At 46.4% G+C, this 21,649-nt stretch overlaps 1 protein-coding gene across 2 annotated transcripts in view; it reads right to left on the bottom strand.

Moving 5' to 3' along the window:
• The window catches only part of Tshz2 (teashirt zinc finger homeobox 2), a 370,238-nt gene that overhangs the window by 119,876 nt on the left and 228,713 nt on the right, over window positions 1-21,649 (bottom strand). The window contains exon 3 of one of the 2 annotated variants that reach the window (XM_090352537.1): window positions 1,348-1,844. The exons of the other annotated variant lie outside the window; for it this stretch is intronic. Within the exon in view, the coding sequence (XP_090208663.1) occupies window positions 1,843-1,844 (2 nt within the window). The 3' untranslated portion in view covers window positions 1,348-1,842. Of the gene's footprint in view, window positions 1-1,347; window positions 1,845-21,649 lie in introns of those variants that run through there. 2 annotated transcript variants of the gene reach the window in all.

Genomic DNA, 21,649 nt, shown 5'->3' with positions numbered 1-21,649 from the left:
AATGGCTGAGTAGAAATTGATGATGTTCGTATGAACACATGCTCTGACACATGAAGGGAGGAGATTTGATGGATATTTTCATGGAGCATAAAGCATTTCCATTTTTATATACTCCTAGAGGACAAAAGAGAGTGAGAGTTGTTGAAAGTTTTAAGGGTTTGAATTGAGTCATTCAGTGGGATAAGAAACATATTGACTCCTAAAACACGGTTTCTACTTTTATCCACCATGAATTTTATTTGTTGTCAAAGTGATATTAGCACATAGTAATAATTTTAGAAATGAAATAATGCAATATACCATCATGCTGGCCTAGAAATATGTCTAATTCTGTGGTGTGCCTGAATCTTCCTGCCAATTGCGATCTACAGGAAAATTAGATAACCTTTTAGACAACCGAGCAACATCTTCTCTTCTGGTGGTACACTCAACAGGTAAACAACAGCTGTTCCCCTGGTGGGAGGCAGTTGGCTCCGTTTCATTTCCCTGGCTCTATGGCTGGTCTCAACATCCACACACTACCTTGTACGAACCTTACTATTTATTCTCTGACCTGTCATTTCTGGAAAGTCAGAGAACACGCAGGTAAAGGCCTTCCCCTCACAGATGGGACCTTGATCTGAGTTCTGGGAGTTACTGTGTTTTCATTGCAGCTCAAGTTCAAGTGAGACAGATCAGCAAGAGAAAAGGCAACCAGACCCTTAAGATGCATGCTTGGAAAAACTCCATAAAGAGGAACTCTTGTCGTTTTCTATGTTGGTGTTCTTACAAAGTTCATTGGGCTGAATGTGTTAAGTACACACGTACTGATGATGTAAAGAAGTAACTTGAGCCTCTTACCAACGACAAGGCTGGCCGCCTGCCCCTGCTGCCCACCCAGAGTCGGAGGCCCCAGATTATGCTGTGACCCCACCCCACCCCTGCCGCCAGTTCTTCAGTGGGCAGATGAATGTGCCATGCCATGTTCACAGCCTTGGTGCCCAGGGGAGGCCCTGGCATCTGTTTACCAGTTCAGAACGGTTACCGCTCTGAATGAACCCATGGAAGAGAGTATCAATGAGGATGCAAGTCTAAAAGAAGCTGGCCATGTCCACCCTCACATTTGACAGCAGAAAGGTAACTGCCACGGGCGAGGCATGTGGACTGTTTTGGTACCCTTACTTGGAAAAGGGCTCTGGAAAGGGATTGTGCAATGTGTATGGGGGGCATCTTGAGAATTCTTTCCCCCCTCTCTAGACATGGCTTCCCCCCATCCCCTCCTTCCCTCCCTTCCTTCATCCCTCCCTTCCCTTCTTTCCTTCCTCCCTTCCTCCCTCCCTCCCTCCCTTCTTTCCTTCCTTCCTTCCTTTCTTCCTTGCCACATCCACTCCCAGCATCTCCAGGCCTGACATCTCTGACTGTAATGTACTCGCCTCCCGACACTGGGTGACAAGTTTCTTTTAATTAGTACATTCATAATAGCCACAATAATTCTAATTGTTAAGAAGTCACTTGCCCTACTTGGAAACAAACAGGAATAGCAAGAAGTCCATGACAGTTTCAAACACCTGTAAACAAGGACCCAGCAAGGCTGAGCACAATAACCTTTTGGTGTGATGAATGGCAAAGAAAACTCCCTGCCAAGCTCAAGAAGAAAATTTTACACCAGCATATCCTGGATACCCCCTCCTCCACTTTCCATGCATCATGAAAACCAATTACTGGTAGTGATCGAAAGAAATCTGCTTTTCCCCAAGTCTCATCTTGCTTCTTGTGGGCAAGAGCCCCACTGATCTGTCTCCCCTTGTCTTGCTAGTTCTTGAACACAGCGAGTTTCCAATACATTTTTGTTGAATGAAGACCTCCTATGGAGGGGAAAATACAGAAAGAATCAGAACATCATGGTGAAGAAATTTGGACTTCATCAGTGTTTGCCCCAAATATCTATGAGCGTAAGCACATTCAGTTAAGGATATCTAAGCTTATTTACGTTGTGAGAACTACTTAATCCCCATAACAGAGTTCCAGCTCAACCCCACAGCATGAAACCAAGGCCTACATGGGTTTTGTTCCTGGGATGCTTAGGTGAGGATGTCTAACTTGTTAATTTCACCTTATTTGAAAGAGGCTGACATTTTTTTTTCTTTTTGTGTCACCTCATGTTTCAAGTGTGGGAAACGGTTGTGGCTATAATTTCTCCACTCAGCACAATGACATCCCAAAGTCTGCGCACTGCCTGCGGTCGCCGCCTGTCTCTCTCTCCCTGGTCTCCAATACCACTGCATGGCATCAGGATGCATTGTGGGTAGGGAATGCAGCCGTGCCAGCTCCCCGTGACAGAGCCGAGTTGTCTGAGATCATTTCCTCTGCTGCCTTTCATATCACTGAACTGAAGCCATCAGGCCTGTCAAGAGCAAGGGTCTCAAATGAAAGACCAGTGCATTAAGACAGAGCATAATTGCCAGGTTCTGAGTTGCTGACATTAATCGTTTTACCGAAAGATGACAGTAGATTCTCTCTCTCTCTCTCTCTCTCTCTCTCTCTCTCTCTCTCTCTCTCTCTCTCTCTCTCTCTCTCTCTCTCGTGTGTGCCTCTGTCTCTTTCTCTCTCCTCTCTCTGGGAAGAAGGAAAAATCCGCAACACCAAGGTTTGCTAATTACAAGTAATATATTTTCCTGTTTTTTTTTTTGCCTTTTGGGCAATTGGATAACACAAAACACTTACTTGGGGGCCACAAGGGGAGATAAAGTAAGACAGATAAAGAATGTTTTGTGTTCATCCAAGCACAGCTATGTTAATGCGTATTATCCCATTAATTCGAGTCAACACTGGGGATGGGCTCAACCAACGCAAGCAAGAAGCATACACTTCTCATCATCTGATAACATGTTTAATGACAGATTGACGGGCGATTTGCAAATGGGAACTGGCATCAGTGTTGCTAACTTCAGCTCCTGCCGCCGCCTCTGCTATGCCAGCATATTTATGTGCATAATTTGATTTCTCAGCCACACTGTTAGTACGTTTTTAATATTAACTATGCACGAACAGACAGGCAAACTTAAGTTGCACTGATGGTTGGAGTTCATTAGATTGAAAAGGATGGGCACGCGTGACGAAGACGGAGATAGCAGGCCAACATGTGAGCAGAGCACCGAGCGGGCACACTTATTCTCCACAAGCCCCGGCTGCACGTTGCATGTTGCCAGAGGCAGCAGAGCTCTTACCAGGGAAGGAACAAGGAGAGGAAGAAGGAGGAAGCGAGACTACTTGGCCTTGCACTTCCTACAGCTCCCAGGGGACTGCTAGCCCTTCATTTTTTCCCCCCTAAGCATCCCTTTACTGACACACCAGCCTTCTTGCTTCCTAGAGGCCCTTGGAGCTAGCAGGTGAACTGTTCGTTCCTTGTGACGTACACGGAGTGGTCATTGCTCAGACTCAGTTGTTTCCCAGGATGGAAAGTTGGCTCCTGGTGTTGTGGGAGACACATAGCTGTGGCTGGGTCTGTCCCATCACAGTCACCTCTTTGACTTAGAGCAAGTCACCTTAAGGCATCTTTATTTGTCTGTAAAATGGGCTAAGAAATAACTCACTTTTCACAGAACAAGTAAAGCTCAAACAAGCTAAAGATGAAAAATACAGAGACCTGCAATTTGTGCCAAGGCAAGGGGCAAGGGTTCCATTTTTGATCATTTTTTTCCAGATTATTTTTATTTCTGGACCCCTTCTCTCTTTTGGCAATTAAAAATACTTATATCTGTTTCCTAGGTACTACTATCTTGATGATTAGATTCAAACCCAAGCTCCCCAAGAGACAGAAATGTGTATCCTTGATTTAGTTAGACATGCAGCAAGTGACCAGAAAAGTGGGCCATAATGATGTGCAAATATGTCTCCAAAGAGGTAAGATGGCATTTAAATGAAAAAAATAGTCAAGCTTTACAAGTTGAAGACTGTGTGTGTTTGTGGGAAGCAGGGCAATGAAATCAATAATTTTCTGTGTTGTTGTTGTTGTTGTTGTTGTTGTTGTTGTTGTTGTGTGTATGTGCGCGTGTGTGTTTGTTGGTTGTGGGGCTGGAACTCAGGGGTGAGGGTCTGGGCACTGACTGAGCTCTTTTGCTTGAGGCTAGTACTCTATCACCTTGTGCCACAGCACCACTTCCAGTTTTCTGGTGGTTAATTGGAGATTAGAGTCTCACAGACTTTCCTTTCTGGGCTGGCTTTGAATTGCAATCTTCGGATCTCAGCCTCTTGAGTAGTTATGATTGCAGACATGAGCCACCAATGCCTGGCTTGAATTTCTGTTGACTAAGAACGTCAGTCCTGGAGTAGAACGGATGACAAGAACATCTCTGGCATCATATGAGGGTGGGCAGTATAACAGAGGCACAGAAAAGAGCTTAGCAAAGGGCCCAGGCACGGGGCGCCTTCAGAAAGTTATTCATTCCCTTGCACCTCTGGTCTGTTGCTTCCTGGCTGGGCTTCAGGACAATGGTGCAGACGTTTGCAGACATGGCTTGGGTTCTGCTGTGAAATAAGAATCCACGATGGAATGCACATATGAATGCTATGTAAGTACTTGCTATTGGGCTGGGCAAAGGAGACCATTATGGCTTTTAGGTAAGTCTTGGGAAGGCTGTCCAGAGACGAGGCCAATGACCCACTGAAGTGTCCTGTCCTGTAACAGTCATGTGGTGAAATGCACATGCATTTGGAGGTTGATAAAAATGCAACCTAGTTCCCTAATGTGGATGGTGCTCATTACAGTAGCTTCTAACTTTTAGGCAGGGTACAACAGAGCTGGGCTGGGCCATTTTAGTTTCTGCCTGAGAATAATGGTCACCAAAGGAAATCTGAGCAGAGCGCTTTGGAAAGACAAGTTCACACGGTATCTATCATCCATTCACCAAACCTAGCATTCTTCTACGCCTGATGTCAACTCTGTCCTCGGATGAGCAATACATTCCTTGTTTTCTCTGACTAAATTTGACTTGGTTTGCTGCCAGTTATAAACAAGGATTTTTGATAGGCAGAATTTAGAGATAATATACCAAACAGGACTGTTGCTTCCAAAACAATTTTATGGCCAATTTGAAGTTTTTCCCGGACAGCTGGTCTAGGTTATTTCAAGGTCAGGCCTCTTCTGAACCAGCGAGAATAATTGGGTCAAATTCACCTGTTTAATCTCTACAGGCCCTTGAATTTCTAGGCCACCTCCTGCTTTTCCCAGGGTTTAAGCCTTCCTGCTTTTGCCTCTGTACATAAACATCTGCTTCCTGCGTGCTAGTCCTGAACACAAAAAAACTCAGGGACAGAGTCCAAGCCCTGAGTTGGGACTAGTACACACACACACACACACACACACACACACACACACACACACACCCCAAAGGACAAAATCAAATGAAACCAAACCAAAAACACCTTCCTCTTCTCTCTAGTTATTGCCTTTCCTGGCTAATGTAGGAAAACTCACCACCGTGGCTCCACCTGATTGTGTAAGTTAGAATCTCCTGGGAAGTTCTGGATCTTTTCCACAATGGACCAAGCTTCAGACAAGCTCAGGGTTCATTAGGACTGGTATATCAGGAGCACTTCCACCGTGCCCAGTACTGTGTCCAGAGCAGCGGTCCTCAACATTCACGCCCTGGGTCAGCTTTGCTGGGTATCATCTGGGACTTGTTAGCAATTCAGATTACCAGGCTCCCACCGTGGACTGACCCAATAGGGCACTGGCTGAAACCATGACCTGTGCTGTCTCCTGTTCTCTTCAAATCAGTCCCCTCCACTTTATCTTCATGGAAGGAAGGTCTCTTTCAGGGAGATCAGGCCAATGGCCCTCAATGCCCGGGAAGGCCAACCAGGATATCCAGCCAGGCAGCCTGATCTTTACCTGTCTCCTCTTCCCAGGAGTGGAGGGGGTTGGGGAGCCAGCCGTGTTCCAATAGCACGTTGGCCTCATGCCCACTTCGCCAGGGGACTCGCTGCCCCAGGATGACATATCTTGCTGCCCTTTTGCTGACTCTAAGGACAGATTTCTCAACCTTCATGGAACGTCTCCCTTGAACAAATGGTTCCAAGTCAAATGCAGGAGAAGAACAGCCACAGGGCCAAGTGCCAGTGTCAGGCAAATCAACACCCACGTCCTGGGCTGCTCAGCCCATCAGGAGATTCATACTCATTGACTTGCAACCTCCTGCATTAAAAACACTTCTACTCTTCTCGCTCCCCTCCCCGGCGCACTGTATTTCTTGCCATTGTGGTCACAGACTCTACGTGGCTTGCTGAGATTTATAGGCCATCGCTAATGTTCAGTTATAATTTCCCCATTTCAGATGTGGAAATGGCTCATAATATCCAACACAAGGGCCTCTCAACCATGATATATAATTTAAAAATTAACTGGAGGACCGAGGAGGCTCTGCATTTTTGAACTAGGAACTTAGTGACGCAGAGGTTAAAGCTTGATAAGGTGAGCTCGAGGGATGAGATGAGTTATTAAGCAAATGCCTTTGAGCCTGTGGCCAGGATGCGAGAGCTTTTGCAGCATCTTCCAGTTCACTTACACTTGTCAAAGTGCATGCCCACAAGTGGTATATTTATATTAGGGTGCTTTCCCCCCGTGGTTAGGGATGGTTTGTAACTCCTGACACGGACCTTTCTAATATAAACTGTGCTGTCAGAAAGCAAGAAAGCAGAAAACACAACTGCTGGAGCTCCAAGAGAGGCCAAGCAGACCCGAATGGCAAGACAGAAAAGACTTTTGGACACCCAGAGCCCTGCATGTGTTTACACCAACATGGCTAGGGGGTAGAAATAAACCTGCAGCTCTTTGTGTGCAACATGCCTGTATCTAGGGACAAGGACAAACTGACAAGAAAAAGAGACAGGAAAGAGCAAATGAGACAGCCGGGGAGAAAAGACAGGTAATGCTTTTGCCTGCACAACACCAGAGACCTTGCGGTGTTTGCCTTAGTTCAACCCTTTGTGGCTTTGTGGCCAGATCTTTGTTCTCTGTTCTGCTGCAGCCTCAAGGAGCTGCATGTATGGATTGCAAATCTACTGACACTTGACATCTGTATCAGCTTTCCTCTGATCAACAGAACTTTCTGTGCCAAACCAAGTAATTATGGAAGATTCCAGCAGTCACAGGATGCCCAAAAAGATCATTAAATCATTTTGAGAAAACGATGTGTTCCTCCACTTCATCTCTCACAGTAAATCATCTGTGGAAGACGGGACCACCTACCGCCATTGCTCCACTCCCGGGAGGGGCTGAGCTGCAGGGGAAAGGAGGCAGGTCAGGATGGGAACCACACTGGAGTGCACTTGGGATTCCCAGAGAAGGGCTTGATCTGAGGCTGACAGGGTTGGCAGCAGAGTCTCGGTGGGATCTGCAGGGCCAGGGAAGGTCTGGGAGCAGGGGCTTATGCTGGGGCATCAGAGGGCAAGCAGCTGCCTCCTGACTCATATTATCCAGAGGGGATGGGGTCACGGGTTCATCGACAGGCCCTTGTCAGCTTTGCTCTATGTCCCTTCTCCTTCCTAGACATGCACAGCCTTGCTGGGGCCAGAATCCCCTCCCATCCCTATCTATGCAGCCTTCAAAGCAGCCCAAGGCACTCGGGGGAGGGGGCACTCAGGCTCCCACAGCTGCTCGTCTCACAGGACAGCTTCTGACATGGATATGGGCCTTCTGAATCTTGGGAAATGACCTCCCCTCTTCTCCCCTCTCCTCCCTCCCCCTCCCTCCTCTCCCCTCCCCCTTCCTTCTCTGGCAGTCCTGGGGATTAAACTCAAGGCTTCACACTTACATGTTGGGAATTCTACCACTCAAACCATGCTTCCATCCCCTTTTTGCCTTGATTATTTTTGAGGAAGAGTTTTCCTTTATGATGGGGCTGGCCTATTTCGGTTTCCATTTCTGCCTCCCTGTGTTTCTGAGGTGACAGACGCTGACACAGTGGCCAGTGTGTGCTTCCTCCAAAGCTGTGATGCCAGCCATGTGACCAGGCCAGCTGTTGACTGACAAGGGATCTCATGATCTCATTTTATTTTTTTCCAGTCCTGGGGCTTGAACTCAGGGCCTGAGCATTGCACTTGGGCTTTCTCAAGGCTAGCACTCTACCATTTGAGCCTTAGCACCACTTCTGGTTTTTTCTATGTATGTGGTATGGAGGAATCAAACCCAGGCCTTCGTACATGCTAAGCAAACACTCTACCACTAGGCCAATCTCCCAGCCCTCATGACTCATTTTGCCCATGTGGGCCTTAAATCAAATCCTCCAATCTCTGCCTACTGAATAGTGAGTGAGGATGAAAGGCTTGAGCCCTCATGCCTGGCCTGAAAAGGCTCAACCCAGATGCACCCATGCTTTACAGCAGAGGGTCAATTCCCCTGATGAGTTGCTTACATGATGTGTGGGAGTGTTTTCCTCACTTCCTCTGCTTTCCTGGGCTTTGTGAGGCCGGAAGACCCCTTTGCCAGGCTACTGTTACGTGTCGGGCAGTGCACTGTTTTCTGAACTGCATCTGTTTGATCTGCTTGCTGGTGGGTGACACAGGTGAGATGTCATATCATATGTGGGCATGTTTACCCGTGAGGGAGTTCTAGTCACCTCCAATCCCTACTCCTCCCTCCCTACTTGTTTCCTTCCTATGTTTATAGAATTCACGTCCAGTGAATGGAAGGCAGAGCAATCAGACGTAGTCCCTGACCCCTGGAGTAGTCTCTGATGTGAGGCTTAGATACAACTTCATTGAGGCACTGGGTTCCTATCTCTACAAGGTCAGCTTCGTGGAAACGAAGTTCTAATGTTTTCAGTGAATGTCTGTCTCCACGAGGCTGCAAAGACAACACTCAGGCACCATCTAGAAGCTATTACACCCCTAGGGGCAGCCTGCTCAGCCTCAATCAGACCCCAATCAGAGCCGTGAAAATAGCAACTTTCTCTCTCCCTCACACATTCCTTCTTCCCCTCAGACCCTGCCCCTCTTCTCCTCCTGCTGGCTCATTAGCACCACCCCTCTCGGCCAGGACACATCTCATCCGCATGGGTGTCCTTGGCTCAGAACTTGCTCCATACCCACACTGAACACAGAGGTGCCTAGCTGGTTTCTGTCTTTCTCCCGTAGCGGGCTGAGAATATTCTGTGGGCAAGACCAGGTCCTTCTGAGGCTCATCCCCTCACTCCTAGAACTGGCCACTTCCCCATCACAGAACAGATACCTGCTGTCTAGTTATGGCTTCTGCTTTCCCAGGGAGGCTGCTGAGGCAGGAGGGGTGGCTCAGCCTGGGCACAGGGAGAATGTTGTTACTGCTCTCATATCTAGAGTGTCCATCCTTGATTCTGCGAGTGTTCACCTATGGGTGCTATTGTTAATGGAGGAATTCTACATGTTGGACTTTTTCTTTGCAGACATCTCACATGCTCTTGCTTTGTCTTTATAACAACCTGGGGAGGAGAGTGCCAGTCTTTGGGCACCCACTTGACCAAAGAGGCAGCAGAGGTCCAGAGAGGCGGCACAACCAGCTCTAGGTTCTCATGTGGGGAGCAGAGATCCAGCCAGAGGCGAAGCCTGCGTCCTGCACTTTCAGACCCCACATTCTGCTCTGCATTTCCTTTTGGAGATTGCAGGGCGTGGGAGGAGGAGAAGAAATGTCATTTCCTGAGTCAGCAGGGCAGCTTTCCTTCCACTCACAAAGGCCTGCGGTTTTGTTTTTCATCCTTGTACAGTTCTGGAATGACAAGGTCCTGATTGGCTCTTTGACTTCTAAGCCAGAGCAAAGACTATCCAATAGGGACTCGTCTCCATGGTTACAGCACCCAGGAGAAATTAACGGAAGGCAGCAAAGGGGGAAGTGGAGGCTCCAGCTAAAGGGGGTGTGGGTGGGAGGAGGGAGTCATAAACAATTAAACATGACAAAATTCTCTCGTGAACAAAAATAGAATTATTTGACTGTGAAATCAAGTAATGTAGCATTGAAAATAACATAACCTGAAACATCATTTTTTCCCCCCATCGATGAAAAAATGCCAGATATACCCATGAACATTTAAAGTGCCAATTTGCTGGAGGGCTTGAGAGGTAAAACATGGTCTGTGTCAAAGACTGGGGCTTTGGAGGAGTGTTTAAACATTTTCCTCCTCATTTTCCCCCCTCTAACCCCAGCCCTGAGAGTAGCCAGTGGGTCTGCTTTTTCACTCTTGGGTGTCGTAAGTTCTTTGCAGAATTTGATGAAGAGGAACCCGAAGAATTCTGGGAGAAGGTTTGGCCAGAATTTTGGCCTGAGACAAGGTATCTATTAGTCTGCAGTTGGTTCTGTCCTTGTCACTTCCCACCTATGCAGTCTTGGCGGTCACCTGACCTCTGCATAGTGCTTCCCCCCCCCCCCCCCGTGCAAGCTAGTGATGTCACAATTCTTCCCAGATTGAGGTTAAGAGGGGGTGTCTATGGAAATAATGTACACAAAAAGAGATCTTTCAACTGCACACTGACGGCCATATGGCCTCTGTTTGCAAGCCTCAGGAAGGGTGGCTGACATGTGCAGGCAAAGAAGCCTGCATAGCTAGGGAGTCCTGTGGAAAAGAGGGCAGAGGCATCTATCAGAAGGAAAAATCACATTCAAGCCAGGTAGGACCTGGGATAGAAGATCAGGAGCCCAAAGGCTGTCTCTATAGATGGGAGTTCACTGTGGTCAGATTTTTAACTGACTTACCACTGTTCCCTCAAAGTTAAATCTGTGAGGAAAGGCGGAGTTTGCATGGACCTCTTAGAGGTCAAGATATAGCCATTTCTTTGGTTAAAAAAATACCAAAAGAAGTGCATTTCACCCAGCATAACTAATAAAGCAGATAACTGGAAATAGTAATTCAAAAGAGTGCCCAGGAGATCATCATCACCACCATCACCACAATCATCACCATCATCATCATCATCATCATCATCATCATCATCATCATCACCATCATCATCATCATCATCATCATCATCATCATCATATCATTATCACTATCACCACCACCACCACACTTTTCACCTTCAACGTCATCTGAACTGAAAATTCCAATGTGGCGTTCCCCAAGCAGGGTTTAGCCACCAGTGAATTTGTGTCACAGCCAGTGGATGTTACAAGGAGCTGGTCTCAGAGGGAGGAGGAGGAGTGAGAGGGAAGGAAATGGCAGGTTAATGCTGCATCCTGTCTCTTCTCAGGGACATGCTTTTCCCCCCCAGAGCTGTTTCAAATAAATCTGACAGTCTCCTTATTCACTCAAATAAAATGGCACAAGCCATTCCATATCCTGGCTTAAGCCTTAAGCAAATGAAAGGGGATTTCTTTCCTTTCTTTCTTTCTTTTTTTTTTTTTTTTTGAGGGAACCAGTCGAGAGTGAATACAGAGGAACATGAGGCATGTCTGACATCTTCCTTGTGGGTCAGAACCATTACCACACAAACCCAGATGGGCAGGAGGGCACTGACTGACTGGTGAAACCCGGTCTCTGCCAGGCTGGCTCAGCAATCTGTATGTAGACTTTTTGTTTTGAGTTTCCACAGCATTGCTGGAAGGTTACCATTATGCCTGTGTCTTAACATGAGAAAGCTGGGGTCCAGAGAAATAACTGACTGGACTAGGCTGTGTTAAGAAGTGGTCCCGCTGGACCTTATTTCCTCCCTGAGATCTGAGTCATGGAACACAGAGCACTGAGTCTTTACTATATTCCACTCAGCGGCTACAAGGGGCACACTCATCCTATTTGACCGATGAGAAAACAAGCTGTGGTTAAGATTAGTCATCCAAGATAGATTTACTTAAAGCAACTACCATTTGTTGTTCATCTGTGTTCATCATCACTGTGAAGAGGAAGCATCTGAAGCTCAGCCCTGCTGAATTCCAAGGAAAGCTGCAGTATGGCAGAATTTGGAACCTGGGAGCCAGGACCCAGACCCTCCATGTGTGCCACCCACTGGGACAGAATTCAGCTTCTTTCTCATGCTGCCTGCCTGGCAGGGCAGTGTCCTCTCCTGCTGCTTGATCCTTGCCTCATATGGCCATATCTAGGTCCAAGTCAGTGATGAGGATCACAGTGGAGCCGACAGGTGTAAAAACAGCTGAATTTCCCAGCTTGGAGACATGGACATCCCTTCAGTTCCCAACCCTTTGATTGACATACCAAAATGGAAATCAAACCGTTCAGGTTTCCGTCTGCATCTTGTATGGATGACCCTCCCAACATGGCCTACAGCACTTATAATTGGGGCATCCAAAATGAATCCAAAATTTAGGACATCCAGACACCTCCTCTCCTCCCCTTCAGATGATTCCAGTTCAAATCCCACCCATGCTCTCAGAATACTCTCGTCTAGGTGATCCAGCCAGTCCTTCCTTGTGGGTCAGAACCATTACCACACAAACCCATGGAATCCGAATGCCCTTTGCTGTCTGTCCTTCAACCAGGCAGGGAGGGGAAGGCTGAAATCTCACGTCTACCAGCCGGGTGACCTTGGACTCCAGTTTTCTTGGCTGCAGACAAAGAAATGCTTGTCAAAGCCACCCTTTCCAAAAGCTGCTGGGAAAACAGAAAGGAGCCTGGATGGGACAGGCTTAGCCCAGTCGCATACAGCCAGGGTTCGGTGTGTGGCGAGTGGTTGACATTCTTGCGCTTCTCGACTCTCTCATTCACTAACTTTCCGTGTTGCATCTGATCTTGACCTTAACAAGCTCCAGACTTTCACCGGCCATCTTTACATTATGGTTTTCTTACTGCAGTGAGGGCTCATTGTGACTAATGAAAGTCACAATGTAGAAGGAACTCATACTCAGTGGAAGCGGGGCCATCACTTGCTCTTCTAGACCATTATTCTGGAGATTTTTTTTATGACTGTTCTGATTTCTCTGCCTCAGTTTTCCCTTCTGCTAAGATGAATGAATAGTAATCATCATGTATGATTGTCGAAAGAAGTTCATGAATTATGTTTTTTAAGGAGCTGAGCACAGGCTGAACTACTAGGAGAAACAGAATACTTGAGTCTTATCTGCTCCAGCCTTGTAAGCGTTCTTGTGGGCTCTTATATGTGTCCCTGGTCTCACTCACCACAGGCTATTGGCACATGAATCCCCCTCAGTTAAGATCACCTTTCCTGTTAGTCTTCCTTGATTTTCATGGCCGGGTCAAAGTTGTTGCTAGGGCTGGGGAGAACCACACCCATCTCTTTGGCGGCATTTCCCACGGGTGTGTTTTGACATTCACTTATGGGATCACCCCTCCACTGGCTAGGCTTGTACTGGTGTGTCACTCTGTGTCATGGACTCCTTCCCCCAAATCAGGCTGAGGGCCTCAGACAAGGAAGAGGCTCAACTAAGTTTCTCAAATTCATGAAAAGAAATGATTACTACAGCCTCACTGTTCTTCATAGGGAATGAAAAGATTATTGGCATTTTGGATGACCCAAGGTGTCTTCTTTTGAAGCGAGACTGGCTGTGCTTCAGGAGAAACCCAGTCTACCATCCTGGCCTGAGGAGGTTTGTCAGTGCCAGCTCCGTAGCGTCAGGGACTCAGATGGGGACAGGTGAACTCTACACTCATCCCCACTGACCCTGGCAACGAATGGCTGGGGTCCGGAGAGGGCACCTTTGAACCACTTTTAGTTTCACAGAGATTTCCTTCTTTTCTGCTGTTCTCCCTTCTTACCATTGATCTCTCTGGGGTCTCTTTGGTCTTCTGCTTATCTTTCATGTCTCGGAATAGATGCACTTGCCCCAGAAGCCTCTCTGACACCCCAAGTCCTCCACCTAATGTCCTGTTAAGTGAGGTGCCTCTTTGTGGCATTCCAGAAGCCAGTGGCTTCTCTCCTTCACTGCAGGTGATGTCAGAGCAGCTGTCAAGATTGCTCCCCCCGCCCCCGGACGTATGCTACTGTTGAGGGCTGAGACTGCCCACGGGCCTGCTGGATGCAGGGGAGATGCCTGGAAAACACCAAAAGAAAGAGGGACAGGGAAGGAGAGGAGAGAGGGAAAGAGGGAGAAACAGCAGAAGGGAGAGAAGGAAATGGAGGGAGAGAGAAGAGAGGAAGGAAGGGAGGGAGGAATGAAGGGAGAAGGGGAAGGAGAGAGGAACAAATGGGAGAAGAGTGATAAGGAGGGAGGAAGGAAGGGCTGAAGAGGAGAAAGTGGGAAGGAGAGAAGGGGGAAGGATAAAGGCAAGAAGGAGTGGAGAGAGAGGCCTGGAAGGTAGGGAGGGGAGAAGAAGGGGAGAAAGGAGAGGGGAAGAGGAGGAAAGGAGAGACACATTTCCCTAGGTTTACTTTCCATGCCTCTCAGACCTGAAGAAATCTCTGGATTTCTGCTAACGTGTGAGACTCTAGATTAAGGGCCTATGAAATATGTACTTGTGTAGATGAAGCCTCACTACCCCAAAGAACAGAAGGAAGTGAGCAGGAGCACTGGGTGGGCCAGACCTGTGCTTCTTCCACATGAAACAGCTGTAAAACAGTAGCAATGCTGAGTGATGATGACAATGATGATGACGGCGATGATGATGATGATGATGATGATGATGAGGATGATGAGGATGATGATAATTTCCTTGTAAGTGGCAGAGCTTCCCAGAAGGAGAAACAAAAGAAAGGGGGGCGGGAAAGGGAGAGAGAGAAAGAGAGACTTGCTGATGGGATCTGACACCCACTAACTCCCCAGGCCTTCTCCTTTCTGCTCACACAACCTGCTGCCACTGGGCCTTCTTCCAGCCTTGCTGCCAGCTTTCCCTCCCAGCCTCTGAGATGAAAAGCCTGAAAATATCATCCTTCTGAGATCTTTAACTGGGTGTTTGTGAGTCTTCTTGGGCTCATCTTGAACACAGGAAGTTCCCCTAACTAGGGTATGTGCCAGGGTAGGTAATTCACCCTCTCTTGGCGTAATTTCTCCTCCTCTCCTCCACCCCAGCTCATCATCCCTGAACTCCCAGGCCCTGGGTCATTTCTCTAGCTTCCATCTCCAGTTCTCTCCCCTGGCATACCCCGCTGTCTACCTGCCACATCTTGAGACACAATGGCAGTTCCCCAGTGTCTTGTTGTCTCCTCTCCCTTCTCCAGATGCCTGCCTTGACTGGTTGGGGCCTTGACTGGTTAGGAACAACGTCTGCCCTACAAATTTGCTGTTGGGGATACGGCTATCACCTTAGGCCCCAAAGGGCTGGGTAGCATTACCATCAGCCTTAGCATCAGCATTAGGGTTGGAGGGTACACACTGCTTCACCAACTGCACCAGGAAGACGGTTTGCGCCCTGAGCAAGGCAGGGGGAAGGATTAGCCTGATTTTAGGTACCTGTAGAGTTCCAGCCTGTCTTTGATTGGTTCCTGGAGAGCCCAGCCAGCTTTCGATTGGTTCCTGGAGAGTTTTTCATTGGTTTCTGGAGAGCCCATCCAGCTTTGGCTGGTACCTAGAGTTCCAGCCTGTCTTTGATTGGTTCCTGGAGAGCCCAGCCAGCTTTGGCGAATACCTACAAAGTCCAGCCTATTTTGTTTGGTCCTTGGAGAGCCCAGTCTACCTCCGATTGGTTCCTGGAAAGCCCACCCAGCTTTTGATTGGTTCCCAGGGAACATAATCTTCTTTGATTGACTTCTACAGAGCCCAGTCAGATTTCCTACTCCATTCAGAAATAACATGAAACTGCAATAGGAGGCGTCTCTTCCTGGAGAACAGCTCAGCATCCTCAAGAGATGAGGAGAGGTGGCCCAGGGTAAGAATCAGGGTCCCAGGGCTGATGGGGGTTCAGCGGGGAATATGGGGAGCAGAGAACATTGGGAACCAGGTTCACTGTCTCTCTTTGGCTTGTGGCCAGATCAAGAGCCTGCAAGTGGGTAGTGTAGGAGTTTTGTCTCTCACATCATTGTTTAGCAAGATAGTAACAAAACCAAGCCAAAACCAAACCAAACACACCACCGAAAAACTCCGATTTAAACACTGTGAGGCTCTACTCAGAGACAAGGATTTCCTACCTCCTTGGAAAACAGCTGAAGTTCTGCAGAGCCCATTGTAATCCTAGCTACTCTGGAGGCTGAGATCTGAGGATCAAGGTTCAAAGCCATCTAGGGCAGACAAATTGGAGAGGTTCTTGTATCCGATTAGCCACCAGAAAGTTGGAAATTGAGTTGTGGCTCAAGTGGTAGAGTGCCAGCCTGAGTGTAAAAAACTGAGAGTGCAGAGTTCAAGTCCCAGTACCAGTATACAAACACACACACACACACACACACACACACACACACACACACACACACACACACTGTAGACTGTAGACACCTGATCATGAACCTTAGTTTCAAAATAAACTTGTATTTATGTATGACTGGGAGACGTGGGATAATTCTGTAGCAAATGAAAGTCCACCTCAAACCCATTAATCTGGGTATGGTGACAGATGCCTGCAATCTCAGTGCTGGGAAAGCTGAGGTAGGAAAATCAGGAGTTTAAGGCCAGCCTTGGTAACCCACTGGCAGTACACTTGCCTAGCACATGCAAGGCGCTGGATTTCCACTCCAGCACAGTATTAACAACAGATCAGCCACCAACAATGACTCAAGGTGTTTGACATCAAGACACCTGTGTTGAAATCTATCTGTCTGTCTGTCTTTCTGTCTATCCATCTAAAACTTTCACAGCTAAGTTGTGGAATCAGCCCACAAGAGGATTCCATGCATCATATTTTCATGTCCCTCTCACAGCTAAACAAGTACAAAGAAAGCCACGAATATCGCAGGAGCTGCCCCATCTCTGAACAAACACTTTCCACAGAACCCTGGCCTCTAGGGTGCAGGTGTTTTCCACAGACAAGCAGAGTTCTCTGGAACCCCCAAATGTGATACCTGCTTGGGGCTGTTGGCATGCCTTCCCCTCCCCCACCGTGCACACCAGCACCCTGTAGCATTCACAGGATTTAATAGAAGAACATGACAAGTACTGATTTCCAACAGACTCCCTATCTTCCAGGGGAGAGTTGGGAGAGAAAGCACCTGCATGTTCAGTCCTCTTCTATTTTGGTACCTTTAACACATCCCCTTATGGCTGTGGCCTACATATCATTTAACAAACTGCCCTGCGATTTTCGCAGGGCGTGGCGTCCTGACTGATTTAAAATCTCTGCATTGCTAAAACTGCATTGTTCTTCATCAAGTTGAGTCATTTTTATGTGAAGTGTCAAGCTCCCTAACAAATAACTCCTGCCAGACAAATCAAGTTCCTCGTCGTAGAGCCACAGCTAAATAGTTTATAGCTTTAATCTGCTCACCGAGGTGTGCAGTCTATGACAGTAATTATAAATGCAAGGAGAAATTATAGCTGAATGCCTTAGCTGCATTAAGAGCCGTTTGATGAACAATCACGAGGCTCCCGCTCATTTTCAACAATAGAGGGCAACTTAGTGTCATTGCATTAGAGAGATTTCAGTTCTGCATGGCTTTTTCTTCCATTTACCACCGAATGTCACTTGTCTCCTATAAAGTATGGAAAAAAACCCACATCGTGGAAAGCTTTAAACTTGAGAGTTTAAAAAAAAAGACAAAGAGAAATACAGGGGAGAATTGTTTATCATTATAGCTTCTATTTTTCTATTTTTGAATGGCGGTAGGTTTGGTTTCAAATTAGCTCACTGAAGGTAACTGCTTGTTTACTTACTTGGGGCCTTAAAGAAAAAAGTCTTTCCCAAGCCTTTTTATTTTTCATTTTTATTTTTTTTGGAAAGCCTTTATAGGGAAGCCTTTTCTAAATGAAGAGCAAGTTCAAAACCAGCCCAGGAGAGCGACTATGACTGTGTCTGCCCGCTAGATTCCTCTCTGTCTGTGTCTACCTAAAGCTAATGACACAATTTAGCTCTTTATTTTCCCCTCCTCGCTTTCTCAGAGAGACGTTTTTAATTTAGCTGAAGAATTACACAAATGTATTTTAAAGACATAAATCCATATAAAAAATATGAGCTAATTAAAACATTCCACTCCTTGTCGCTCATGGAGTTTCAATTTAGTGAGGGGAGGGGAGAAGAATTGTGTCTGGTTAAATGAGAAGATGAGACCGATGGCATTTTGGAGTAAATGAGAAATAATGTTACTCTGTATTAAAGTACCAAATTATGCACGTCAGGATTGGGTGTCCCTGGGCCCCAGTGAGAGGGGAAGGGCAAGGGGGACTGAGACAGGCCCCCTTGCTGTTACATCCTGACACTCAGATCAAAGACAGACGTCAGGAAAAGACGCTGCCTTTGCTGCAGGAGATGTCCAAGCTTTGATCTTGACCTTGTTTTCCCAAAATGGATTCCTGAGAGTTTTGTCCTGGGCTTTGGTGACACACAATGCACAGGGAATAAAGCCCAGGGTTGTACTGACTTTCTCTCCAGTCCACTCTGGGCCTCTGAGTCGGAGCCCAGGCAGCTGTGCGCTCTCACACTGCACACTGTCAGTCCACGCTGGCCTCTGTGCTTTAAGGTGGTATCAGCCATCTTAGCATCTCTGTCATGATCATGCAATGATGATGCGATGGCATGAGGATGCTTCCCTTGGAAGGCACCCTGGGGCCAGTAAACCATTTGGGACAGTTTGATTTACAGCTAGCATCTCCAAGAGGCTTAGGGGGAGCCCTTGCTCTTCTCTGGACTCAGCCACCATTTACTACCTTTTCTTTGAGCTGTGGAGTACATCTGGCCCTGGGTAGCCCCTAGAAGCTACTGACAACCAGGGGGAAATCCAGTAGGAGCAGATAGTAGCCAAGCACTGGAGAGTCCTGGGCGCAAATCCTACATTCTGCTTACTGTGGGAGTTTGGGCGAGTCATGCACCGCCTTTGAGTTTCAGGTGGCCAGTCTTTAGGATTCAGATGCCATGCGTCATCCCGCCTGGAAGACGTCAGTGAACTGGAGTTTTGCAGCAGGCTATTTTCAAGCCGGCATCTATCTAGGGTCTCCATCAGTTCCGGATGAGAAGTCAGCAAATTGTACATCATTTGGGTGAGGTTGTAGAACACAGCCAAATACCTTGTCTAGTCCTTACTTTTTTGGGGTGAATCTATTATATGCCGGGCTTTAAGAAGCACAGTGACATGCATTTAGCAAGACAGCACTGAGGGTGAGGGAGGGGAGCTGTGAAGCTTGTCAGAGTACTTTCTGATGGGTCCTCTGAAATCACCTATCTCCATCTTGGCTTCCCCAGGACAGGGTGGAGGTTCTTCCGGCCTGCTGCGGCCAGCGTCTACCCTAAGGTTGTCCGTACGGATGTCCGTTGCTGACCACCAAGGCAATTCTTGTCACAATCATTTATTTTCTGGGAGTGGCCTTTGCTCATAGGGCAATGGTCTTCTGTCTACTGGGAGTGGAACTCAGAGATCGGGGCTATGGGAAATACACACAAAATGTCTGTGCCCTCAGTTTTTGTTTGTGACAGGGACAGAGAGCTTCAACTTGATAGCACTGTTGGTAACAATAAAGTGAATTGCTGCTTACGAAGTGCTCACCACAAGGCCTGGCGATTTGCCATTCTAATTGGTACGATTTCTGGTTCGCCATTATGTTTCTGTTGCTAATAGAACTTGGTGCGTGGAAAGGCCCAGCTAATATCTGTTACAGGGTGAAAGGAATGTGGTGTGAAAAGGAAGCAAGGACATGTGAAAGGGTATCAATGTATGTGAATTAAGGCACCTTCTATCTGGCAAATATCATGTAACCCTTTTACTAATTACAATAAAAAAAATTAAAAAAAAAAAGAAAGAAAAGGAAGCAAGGGAGGAAAAGACAGGAGAAAGAAAAGGGAGGCAGACTGAGGAAGGGAGAGAGGGAAAAAAAGAAGAGAAGGGAAGGGCGGAAGAGAAAGACTGAAAGGAGAAAAGGAGGAGAGAAGAAGCAAGGAGGATAAGAAGGAAGGGTTATTTAGTGGATGAAGAAACAATTGATACTTCCTAAAGGTATTAATTACCTCTTCCTGTTTAGCTATTCTTAAACTTTCATGTAATCTATTGTGTTAAGGTTATCAGACTTGACAAATAAAAATACATGATGGGCAGCCAACATTGAATCTGAAAAGATGAATACTTTATAAATATGGACTAGGTGTTATTTGGGACATGTTTATACCTAAATATATTTGTTGTTTATCCTTAATGCAAATGTAACTGGACATCCATTCTGTAGTCTTCTCTTTTCTCTTTTCTTTTTTGGTTGGTTGTGAGACTTGAGCTGTCTCAGAGCTCTTTTGCTCAAGGCTAATGCTTGACCACTTTGCGCCACAGCACCACTTCTGTTTTTCAGTGGTAACTGGAGATAAGAGTCTCAAAGACTTTTGTGCCCTGGCTGGCTTTGAAGCAGGATCCTCAGATCTCAGCCTCCTCAGTAGCTGAGACAGGCTGAGACATCAGCACCCAACTCCACCCTGTGTTTTGTCTGGCAACCTTGCATGTGTGTCTCTCAGGCCCTGCATTTTCATCAAGCTTTGCATAGCAAAAGCGCAGGCAGCTCTTGGGACACGAATCCATTTCTGCCAATAATGTCGAGGCTAGGTGTGCTGTTAAACTTGTACACTGTATTACATGGTAATGACTGTATTTTCAAGTCCTTGTGTATTTTAGACTCAATGATTTACTCTCTATTTAATTTCTATTATTCAAGAGCTGGTGGCTTTTAAAGGTATAAACAAATACATGTTGAACTTGTTTTAGATTACTGATGTCCTAAAAGAGGGATGCATATTTAATATTTTCTAATGTACTTTTAACTAAAAACCTAAATTTAATAGTTGGCATACATATTCTGCAGGATTTAGTGCTGTCCAAAAAAGTTAAGAAGATTTAGGTCAAAATTTATGTCTTTTGGAAAACATAGATATGGCAGAGCTCCCGAATTTTCATTGTCTCTTGACGTACTTCCTCAAACCTCTTGTCTTGGTACAATTTGTGCTATCATGCATACAAACGATGATTAGCGTTCCGGATAACAGTGGTATCATTTCGCAACCATTTAAAAACTTAATATGCATAATTCTAATCTGCATAAATATTGCATAAATATTGTTCTAGTAGGGGACCCTAAGGATGGAAGCATTCTTCCCTAGGTGAACAAAGGTTCAAGAGGCCACCTTTGCATAGAGGGGGATCCCCCCCCCAGTGGACTGGAATCCCCCTTCCTGTGAATGCAAACACACCTGGTGCACACACAATCTTTTCTACACACTTGACATATGTACACACCTTGGCTTGGAAGTTGAGTTTCAAATACTCAAACCTGCTTTTCTGCATTCCTGTCAGAATCCCTGCATAGCAAAAATCACATCAGAGATTTTATATATATGTAAATCTATCTATCTATCTATCTATCTATCTATCTATCTATCTATCTATCTATCTAATGATAGCCCTGAAATATGGCACTTGGAAGGGAAAAATCAGAAATATTTGTAATGTATAGATGCAGAGAAATGTGAAAATAGCTAACTCATCTACGTAAGTACCTTTTGTGTATGCTTTTTCCAAATCATCGGTTTATCTTCCTTTGTCATTTCAGATTTTGACTGAGTAAGGATGCAAACTCCCTTCTCCTCCCTTCTCCCTATTTACATACCGCAGTTAAAAAATGATTACAAACCTAACAGGTGGAAAATTGGTCTTTATTATCGCACAAAATGAACATCACCTATTTGTCCTC

This window comes from Megascapheus bottae, chromosome 18 (assembly GCF_031878675.1).
Source record: "Megascapheus bottae isolate mThoBot1 chromosome 18, mThoBot2.hap1, whole genome shotgun sequence".
Lineage (NCBI taxonomy): Eukaryota > Metazoa > Chordata > Mammalia > Rodentia > Geomyidae > Megascapheus > Megascapheus bottae.
The sequence above is the reverse complement of the archived record's forward strand: the minus strand, read 5'-3'. Positions and strand labels throughout refer to the sequence as shown.